The sequence below is a fragment of the Bradysia coprophila genome, unplaced genomic scaffold (genome assembly GCF_014529535.1).
Source record: "Bradysia coprophila strain Holo2 unplaced genomic scaffold, BU_Bcop_v1 contig_232, whole genome shotgun sequence".
NCBI classification, from domain to species: Eukaryota; Metazoa; Arthropoda; class Insecta; order Diptera; family Sciaridae; genus Bradysia; species Bradysia coprophila.
The window spans coordinates 14458473-14468422 of NW_023503493.1; the positions used below are offsets into that span (position 1 = coordinate 14458473).

The following is a 9950-nucleotide window of genomic DNA, read 5'->3' on the forward strand; positions in this document are numbered from 1 at the left end:
CGTAAATGTCGTGTTGTTTAATTAATTTTATATTTTTTACACAATCTCCGTTGAAAATAATGGAAGAAATGAAGTGTTTATATTGTACCGCTGATTTTATATTGGCGGGTGAAATTTTGTTTGTTAAAAAAACCTTGTTGACCTTGAATTTTTCTAATTAGTGTTTTTTTGACTACTAATAATACTCAAAATAATCCCATCAAAACATTTTTTATAAAATCCATAGGAAGGCAAATCACTTTTTTTGACGAAATGCCCCCCTACTAAATTCAGAAATTCACGTTTTGAATAATAACGTATTTGAATAATGAAGACTCAAGAATTTTTTTTAATAAATGATTTTGTTACACTATAAACCTATTTTTGGACATTCGTAAATATCAATCTTTCTCTTCTGTTCGAAAGTTAGCACTTAAGGAGCACACGTTATTCCACGAATTTTGTCATAAATGTAGCCGGCGAAAGAACTCAGCCTCGATGCTTGTGAGAAAAAGGCACTGATTAAGTAAATCCACACAATAGCACAATTAGCACAATAGGCCCAACGGAGGCCTCCGTGCGCGATTTAACTCACAGTAGTTAATCAGCTATCTCCTTAATAAAAAGTAAATCCACGCAATCGATTCTTAACACATTTTCAAACAGTTTGCTCAAAAAAATGAATAAACAGCTTTTCCTAAGAAAAATTTCTAACTTTTAGTTTTCATTCGCATACAAAATCATGAAATGAAAAAACTGAAGTCTGCAAACAAAGGATAACAAATTTGACGTACACATGTGTAGTACTAGTTGCGTTTTAACCGCTTTTGAGCGAGACAGTAATGACGTATTAGTAAAATTGACTATGTTGCTACCCTTAATTTTAATAAACTTCTGTCAGACTGTTGGGTGTCTAAATAATATGTGACAAAAGCCCATCTGCCGGAAACTTAACTTTTTCTTTCAAAATATTTATTCTTAGAATTATAGAATAGGAGAAGAAGACTTAAGTCTTACAATTTACAGAAATTTACAGAAAAAAAACTTCCTTCTTGAACATTTGGAAATTACATTACCACACAACAGTATTAAAATACGAGAACTTTTAAAGTTCAATCTCACAATACTGATCAACTGAACATTAATGTTCAGCAAGACAGTACAGTGGAGACGTACGATGTTATAAGATAGCTTTCCCATAATGTCTTCCAAACACAAGTACTGAGTTGGGACATGGGTAAGGTGGTGGGCGGAGTGTCGGAGGTCCCGAGTTCGAATCGCACGGACGGCAGTTTTTTTTTTTTTTTTAAATAAGTTGACGTAAATAAACGTACTAAATAGTTTAAAGATGAAAATTTATGAACTCTGAATAATATTTTCTGTACAACTTTTATTTTTCGATGAGACAACCAATGTTCGCCAATGTACATTGATACAGCTGTACTGTAAATACTACTGCTACGTTAACATAATGTACTTGTCCCGAATTTGTACAGTACATTCGTACAACGACTACAGCTGAGCTGGACAAAATTTTAATAGGTGTTCGGTTTTGTGTGCAAACTAATGACAACCAACTTTGCTTCTAAGGAAATTCCCCGTATTTAGTTCATTTGCATTCATTTCAAAGAATTGGACGCACTCACTTATTCATTACTATGTGAAATTGTGAAGTTGGTTTCGATTGGTTTGCACACTTTTCCCCACCATTCCTCACGTTTCCGTCATCAGTTTCACCAAACGAAGAGATCTATTCCTCCAAAGAAATTTCGACCGGTTTGTCGACCACTTTCATTTTTTTCAACTTAAATTTAATTTACAGATTTGCATGGTACCTCAGCTTTCCAATCATGGCCCTACGTTAAAAAAAAATTTCCGCAGGACTGAGGAATATTATATTCGTAATCTGGGCGTCCATACGAGTTCAACGAGCTATCACACGCCTCATAAGGTTAAGATTTGGCCAAGATATTAAATTTCAAAACTTGGAAATTTGTATGAAGAAATGGATTTTCATACATTTTGAAATTGATGAATTTCAGTGTATATGTTAAGGACGTAATTCTAAGAAACTAATTTGAAGGAATTTTTATAAAAGCTTATCATTTCGGAGCTATGAGCTGCAAGATCCATAACTCAAAAAATATGGCAGATAGAAAGTTCGTTTAAAAGACAAATTTATAGTTTCAGATTCTAATCGATGCTTGTTTCATGGTTTCCCTAAAAAGTCGCTTATCTTGGAGCTATGAGCGTTTTAAGTGCGTTAAATATTTGAATTTCGTCAAATTTTCAATTTTCGTCAAATTTTAGATTTTCGTCAACTTACTGATTTTCGTCGAATTTTCAATTTTCGTTAAATTTTTCGTCAAATTTTAGAATTCCGTCAAATTTTCAAAAAAAAATGCGTCATAAGTGGTAGATGTTGAGGAAGGATTTTTTTTTAAATTGTGAAATATATTGCTTTAAAGAATGGAATTCAAACGGAAGAAAGCCGAATCACTGGTTGACGCAATTTTTTTTAAATAATTTTCTTTCTAAAATTTTTCGGCTAAAATTTTTGTTGACCAAACTATCGCGTGCTTTCCTCATCAGCTGCCATTTGTGACGCATATCTTTTTGCGTGTCGAATTAGTAAGCGTCACCTACATCGATATCAGTTCTTTTGTAAGTGGATAACAGGACTTGCGTCACACCTCCACTGTAAGTGGTTTTGGGCGATGATAATTTTCCTGACTTTACTTCTTACATAAAATGCGAAAATTGTTGACTTTTATGAAGCAGCCAAGTTTGTGGTTGGTCGGATGCTTGTGATAAATGTTCCTAGGACCTTGGGCTACATTATGGAACAGTTTGCTGTACCAAGAAAACTTAGGAAAAAATTTCCACCTGAAAACCACCGATTTTTCAAACAGCTCTACCACGAAAACGACAATTCCGAGGGAGGCGAGATATACCTCGTTGAACTCGTAATGAAGCAAGGATTCGATGGGTACCATACTCGTCAAAAATCCGGATGGCATGATGTAAAATTAGAAATTAGTCGACCGTAATTCTACAGATTTTTCAACTTATGGACCGTATGCTATTTTTCGAATTTTTCAACCATTTTTACGAACTCTGTACTAACCTTAAAATAAAACTGCCAGCATTAACAGCAACGACAACTCATTTTTTATTCCATCTACCTTCGTGACATCTCCGAGATTACATATTGGCATCTTAATCAGAACGGTGTCCTAGATCAATTGTACGTCTCCACTTTTCAGTAAATCTGCAGCTAATTTGTACGGCATAATGTGGCGGGATCCGACCTGCAAATCCACTTCCTCATCATTCACACCAACAATAACCGAAGGAACTGAAACCGAACGGAAAATTAGCGTCACTATACGAAGTGAATGTGTTGCAGATAGTTTCGTACCGTCCTTATTCGCCACCAGAAATATGTGGCTCATTTCGTTGGGTCGAGCCATATTTTGGGCATAATCATCTTTCAGTGTCGGAATGTGCTGCAAAACGATTTGCTGGAAATGATTTTTGTTCATCTTCAGGTAGCTTGTTGCATAGGCGAGCTCTCCATCCGACAAAAGTTTCTCGTCACGGGTCGCTTCCTGAGCAAGAATGAAATCGGTGAAATTTTCGATTTTCGCCAGTCGACACCGCAGGTAACTGGAAATTATGTACTTGATGCGTTCCAATTCCATGCGATGGATGATACCGCGGAAATCGTTCGTTGGCAATTGCTTGACATTCTCTTCCATGTGCGATACCTGGCCGAGCATCAGATCGAGCATATCGGTTTGGTGAAGAAGAATTTCGGGAGCGAATCTTTCGTTCAACCATGCCTGTCGTAGTGTATCAAGCACCTGGAAAGAACAGATCAACCTGAGTTATGTTTACACTCATGTACACAGTGTAAACAGTCTACCCCTATGGTAAACAGTTGGGTATGGACTCACTTTCTTTGCTGTAATCGGCTCTTCCTCATCATCATCATCGTCGTCGACTTCAATATCTTCTGAAACTTCAGGATTAGTTGTTTCTGTATCCATGATTGGTATCGGAACTACGATGATTTCGTTGGAAAACTATTTACAAAAGTTTCAAAACCGCCAAAATATAGTAAACAAATTGACGTATTAACACAAGCCGCTGCCGTCAACCGTGTTTCAATGTGTTCACAAATTTATTGAACGAAATTCGTTAAATTCATGCGAGGGTGAAGGGGCGAACGAATACAGCGCCTCAATAACATTAACGAACTACATGAAAAAGGCAGCAGATTTTGGTTTTGATTTTGTCAAGTTGAATTTCAGTGTAGACCCTGGCTGTAACCAATGAAAGTAAATGGATAGGTATGGCCAAACGTTCAAATTTGTTCTAGCCGGAGCACATACGGATTTGCATGGCGCCACCTGAAACGAACTCATTTCTAGTGCAAATTTCCACTAGAAATGAGTTCGTTTGAGGTGGCGCCATGCAAATCCGTATGTGCTCCGACTTGTATGGACTGACCATACCTACTTATCTACTTTCATTGGCTGTAACCACGTAAATTACCAACCCATTTGACCGATTACCAGCTGGTCTGCTAGAAAATACTCGTCAAGCGCATCTACTTCTTTAATTAAATTAATTAAAATTTGATATGATTTAAAAAAAAAAAACCTGGAACGAACCGAACAAACGATTCGACGTTCAGCCTAGAGATAGACTGTTATAACGGGACAATTTTCTATTGTTCCAACTTGCGGCAAGCGTCAAATGATGGAGAAATATTTTTGTGTAAGCGTTTGACAGTTCCCGCAAGTTCTTTGTTTAAATCAAATTTCCCCTTCAAAGCATTTCCACGTCATCATGGTCTATTGAACGATTTGTTTAGAACGGGACGCATGGAACCCAGCTGAATGTTTTATACATTCAGGTAGGTATTATGCGTCTCGTCCAGATACTGATATGCGAAAATTTCAAGTCTATTGAAGAAACTGAGTGGAACAATGACTGGAAATTCCGGTGGGATGTGTTAGTCAATTTTCGTCATTTATTCTATTCACTTTTAAAAATAGCAGGTATTGTCATAGATCAGTCATAAAATGTAAAGTTCTGAAAGAACAGGTTAAGACAACCACGGAGGCGGGTGACACCAAATTTTATAAACGCACTCACTACAGATAGTTTGAGAAATCAACCTGAAGAAAATATTTTTTTGGAAAATTCAAATTTTTGTTCTTGTTAAGTTGCATTTTTCATATAAACCTCGCGGCTGTTGACGCAATTTGTGTGTCACCGCCTTCGTGAACAACTCGGGGTTGTCTCTACCTGTTCTTAGGTGTCCATTCCACTCAACAAAAAGCACTCCGTGAGAGAGCAAACTGTCAAATAAACAATGGAAAAATTGAAAAAATTCAATTTTGTCTCTCACACGGAGTACTTTTTTGGTAAGAGGAAACTAAGCATTACAGAACTTTGATAAAACGAACTTGGCTCAGTTGTAACCTGACGAGATTATTTTGAATATAGTGAGTAAAGGTAACGAATCCTCGTGAAATTTTCTTTCTTAACGAGCCTAACGAACGCAAAGTGAACCAAATTTTAGTCGTCCGCCATCGAATGTCAATTTTTTTTTGACTTGTGTCGTAGGGAACGTGAGATACTCGAAAATTAATTTTTCCCATCAAAAAATGTTGTCCCGGGCTGCAATACTCTCAGGTAAATACAAATCCGAATTCAGTGTAATTTCATCGAAACGATACGTTTAAATTTAACGTCGATTGGGCGGTACAGAACTAAAAATTGCACCGAAGAACGGGGTTTATGTAATCATTTCATTCCATTGAAACGTCAAGAATTTTTTTTTTCATTTCGATGATTTGCGGTGTTTTGTAAGCAAATTTCTTTCATTTCGCTTTCAGTGCAACGACCAATCGGTACTGTTGTGGCTAGAACATCCGCTGCATCAGCTGCCAGTTCGGATCAGCTTTTCCAGCGACCTGTTCGCCAGGAGCCCGGAAAAGTCCGTATGGGCTTTTTGCCAGAAGAATGGTAAGTGCAGCAACAGACGATCCGGCCATGAGCGAAATCAAAATCTTACCAAAAATTTTCAGGTTCACATTCTTCTACAAAAAAACGGGTGTGACTGGTCCGTATACTTTCGGTGTCGGTCTCGCCACCTATCTCTGTTCCAAGGAAATTTATGTCATGGAGCACGAATACTACAATGGTCTTTCATTCGCCATCATGATCATCTTTGCTGTCAAAAAACTTGGTCCAGCGATCGCTGCTTACTGTGACAAAGAAATCGACCAAATTGCCAATGATTTGAACCAAGGTCGCATCGACGAATTAGCCAGTTACGAAGAACAAATCAAGGCGGAAAAAACAGAGCAATGGCGTGCCGATGGACAGGTTATGCTGATGGAAGCGAAGAAAGAGAATGTGGCATTGCAATTGGAAGCCGCGTACCGTGAACGTATTGCTCGCGTGTACAATGAGGTGAAACGTCGCTTGGACTACCAAGTTGAATGTCAAACTGTCGTTCGTAATGTTAATCAGAAGCATATGGTTAACTGGATCGTCAACAATGTCCTTAAATCGATCACACCCGATCAGGAGAAGGAGACCCTCAACAAATGTATTTCGGATTTGGGAGCCCTAGCCGCAGCCAACAAATAGAGGAGGCAAAATGTTACATTCGGAAAATGAAACTTTTTCACACCTATAAACCACATTACGATGCTCTAGATTCAATGGCCACAATTTCATTTGCTGGAATATTTAAAAACATTGCAAATTGTGTCAAGATATTCAAATAAAAAAAAAATACGAAAATTAGAAAATTAACGAGTTTTTGACCCGGAACGGAAGTGCCCACCATAACCTCCTGTAAATTTTTCTCGAGCATCTGGAACCATTGATAAAGAAAATGAAAACCAAGAGAACAGAAAAAGGCTTTTAATGCATGCGATGTGATCAACTTTATTTTCTCCCCTCGGGGTAGGGTAAATTGCCACCATGCAAGTTTGATGCGTGCCAGTTTCCACTGTAATGTGAATTTAGCACAGTGCCAGATTCACCATCTGAAGAGTAATTTGGCACCATGCAACTTTGGAAATTGGCACACGGTAGCCATAATAGAAAAATAAATAAAAGTGAATGGTGTGCTAATCATAGTTAGCCGTCTGTCACTATTAGTCAACATTATTTACCTATAAAGGGAAGGCTTGGCAAAAATTAGGGAATTGTGATGTTTCGATTCGAGGAACAACGTTTAGCTGCTCGACGAAGATTGCTCAATAGGGTCGGAAAACGACAATTGAGTTACAAACAATTTTTTTTTTATTTTTTATCGATGAAGAACCTAATTATAAGACACTTTGTCTCGTATCATATGCCAAAAAAAGTTAAAACTTTTTTTTATAAATCATTTTGAAAGTCACTAAAAACACGAAAATTCGAATAGAAATACAGTATGTCATCAAAAATTTTTGTATTTCGATTCGAATTTTCGTGTTTTTAGTGACTTTCAAAATGATTTATAAAAAAAAGTTTTAACTTTTTTTGGCATATGATACGAGACAAAGTGTCTTATAATTAGGTTCTCCATCGATAAAAAAAAAAAAAAATTTGTTTGTAACTCAATTCCTCCAAGACATCGCAACTTTTATGCAAGATTTCGTAAAAGGACGAATTTTCTAGTTTGGAGACAAATTGTTGAATTTATCTCGATGCCTTCAAAGCCATAGCTTTTTTGCGTCATTTTGTAAAAAGACAAATTTATTAGTTTTGACTGCGAAAACTCGTAAAATGACAAATTTATTGACTCACAGACTCAATCATAACTTCCAGATTAAAATGAGTTAGCACAAAACTGGCACACAAGCTTCGTTGCGTGTGCCAAATTCTCAAAAACCTAGGAAAAAAGGTAATCTGGCACATGTGCTAGATTTCACTTAGGCTATGAGGAATTTGAGTTTCTCAAATTCATTTACCTTTCGAGTATACTTACGTATTTTGTTGTAGTCGGTAGATTGCGTGAGCTGTAGCCCGAACGAAGTTAGGGCGACAAGTGAAAGTGTATAAAATTAATCATCCACATCGGATACAACTTTTCCATCCCGCACTGCCTACTAATAGGATAGGTAACTTGATCAATAGAGAAGCAGGAACCCGCAAGGAAAATCCCAATATGTGAGTGAGATCTTTAAGTGGACTTCCACCTCCATTTTTTGGCAGATCCTTTGTTCCTCCTCCCTGACGTTACCACTTCTATCAGGGAAATCTCACAGTTTTCGAGAAGAAGTCGTTAAGGCACTTATCATCTAATGATGGTAGATCCCCATCTTGGAGTTCATAATATCCGAAGGTGCGAAACCTGAGATTGGTATAGAGTGGGTAATCCCTAAAGGATATGTACAACAGTCTCAGGTGGAGATGTAGCTTTGTTTATGTTTTTCGATTCGTGGAGGAAACGGCCAGAGCGAAGCGAGCTATTAAATAACTATTATCAGCGCGATAAATAAGACAATCACAGTATACCCAACCAGCCCAAAATGTTAATATATTCGTTGACAACACCCCATACTCAGTTCTGCGGAACATCAAAGCTGCAGAGAAGGCGGACTCTCCGAACATTCACTATATTTCTAGTCATAACTCTCGTGGATCAACTAGCACCAAGCGGTGCGTATACTCTACCTGTAGGTCTTTCCAAGGCCGACAATCGTACAACATTACAACAATTTAAAATAATTTTTTCTTCAGTTATTGCCGAAAAACTGTTTTCGGTACCCTCTGGCATGTCTTCGCTTTTGAGCACTTATCACAGAAAACAAATTTTCTTAAGAAAAAGTGAAAGACACGTGTTTCCTAGAATTGAAAGACGAATCCAACGAGCTATTACTCATTAAAATCGGAGACCTCTTGTTTCCCAATCACCTGAAGATTTGGCGATATCACTCTTAATGTTGTAAATTAGCTGAGAAACGTTTAAAATTAAAGGTTTCGTATTGTCAGAACCTGGGAATACATTCTAAGCTAAAAAATTATTGATTTGATGTAATCGTCATCGCCAACATTTAATGTACCAAAATCACTACTTTTCATCAGATAATTATCAAATTTAGATACTGCAACTCAAATCTGATTTTTTTTGACTCACCGCGGTCATTTATTTTAAATTTTTGCACATTTTCATCAAATTTTGTAGCAAAATAAAGTCTCAAAATCACCATCACGGAACTTTGACAATCAGTCACGAACTCAAAAAATATATTTTAGACTTGATCTTTTTTGTAAAATAATCAGTGAGATCCGGAGATTAGATTACCATATGGACCCAACTTTTTATGTACACTGAGCCCACCGTAAAAAATCGATACATGTGACGTGGAACGAAAACGACGAAATTTTCAAAAATCGATCTGGCGGCAGCATAAAATTAAAGTTTGAAATTTTTTTTTCTTCCATAAAATGATCAGATGGACCAGCTGAGTGGATTTTCGGCTGAGCCTTAAAAGAAATAAGACATTTGGTAAAAACCGCTACACCCTAATAAACAAGTCATCTATCTTTACAAAATAAGCACAGTACAGTAGTAAACAATCACTTTCATTCCGCCATTTTGTTTTTTAAATTAAGTTTATGTTACCATTTGTACTCAACCTAAAAGATACAAAGTGTGTATGTGTGAGTGGATTTTTGTGTATGTACATGTGCATATACATATACAAAATGTCAGCTACTGTTATTTCATCAGCCTCCGAATACTTTCAATGTTCATGCTAGAATCAGTGCTGTGCTCGTGCTCGTACTTGATTTCGGGCTATAAAAACTAACAGAAATCGAGAGTTACAGTAGACTCAGGGCCAAGGTATTGATGAAAAAATTTGTTGCAAATTCAAGAGAGTTCCAGAATATATTTTCTCAACAATTTGCTCTAGCTAACGATCGAAGTATTATGAAGCGTTATGTCA

At 36.9% G+C, this 9950-nt stretch overlaps 2 protein-coding genes across 2 annotated transcripts; one reads left to right on the plus strand and one right to left on the minus strand.

The window, feature by feature from the left end:
• Positions 1-3127: 3127 nt before the first annotated feature.
• Positions 3128-4122, minus strand: LOC119076887 (DNA replication complex GINS protein SLD5). Its single transcript, XM_037183891.1, has 3 exons — positions 3939-4122; positions 3401-3845; positions 3128-3337 (listed from the first exon to the last, which is right to left on the minus strand). The coding sequence occupies exons 1-3, from the start codon at positions 4029-4031 to the stop codon at positions 3216-3218; spliced, it is 660 nt and encodes a 219-aa protein (XP_037039786.1). The 5' UTR covers positions 4032-4122; the 3' UTR covers positions 3128-3215.
• A 1418-nt stretch (positions 4123-5540) lies between these two features.
• LOC119076886 (ATP synthase subunit b, mitochondrial) lies at positions 5541-6819 on the plus strand. Its single transcript, XM_037183890.1, has 3 exons — positions 5541-5688; positions 5892-6021; positions 6084-6819. Exons 1-3 carry the CDS (start codon positions 5661-5663, stop codon positions 6649-6651), a joined length of 726 nt encoding a protein of 241 aa, XP_037039785.1. The 5' UTR covers positions 5541-5660; the 3' UTR covers positions 6652-6819.
• Positions 6820-9950: the final 3131 nt, after the last annotated feature.

Bases quoted from the DNA above. Each gene is read 5' to 3' on its own strand.
- LOC119076887 (XM_037183891.1), bottom strand. From the start codon at position 4,031: ATGGATACAGAAACAACTAATCCTGAAGTTTCAGAAGATATTGAAGTC. The intron at 3,846-3,938 runs GTGAGTCCATAC...TGTTCTTTCCAG, and splicing joins AGCCGATTACAGCAAAGAAA to GTGCTTGATACACTACGACA. The intron at 3,338-3,400 runs GTACGAAACTAT...GTTCGGTTTCAG, and splicing joins TCTGGTGGCGAATAAGGACG to TTCCTTCGGTTATTGTTGGT.
- LOC119076886 (XM_037183890.1), top strand. From the start codon at position 5,661: ATGTTGTCCCGGGCTGCAATACTCTCAG. The intron at 5,689-5,891 runs GTAAATACAAAT...TTTCGCTTTCAG, and splicing joins CCGGGCTGCAATACTCTCAG to TGCAACGACCAATCGGTACT. The intron at 6,022-6,083 runs GTAAGTGCAGCA...AAAAATTTTCAG, and splicing joins GGCTTTTTGCCAGAAGAATG to GTTCACATTCTTCTACAAAA.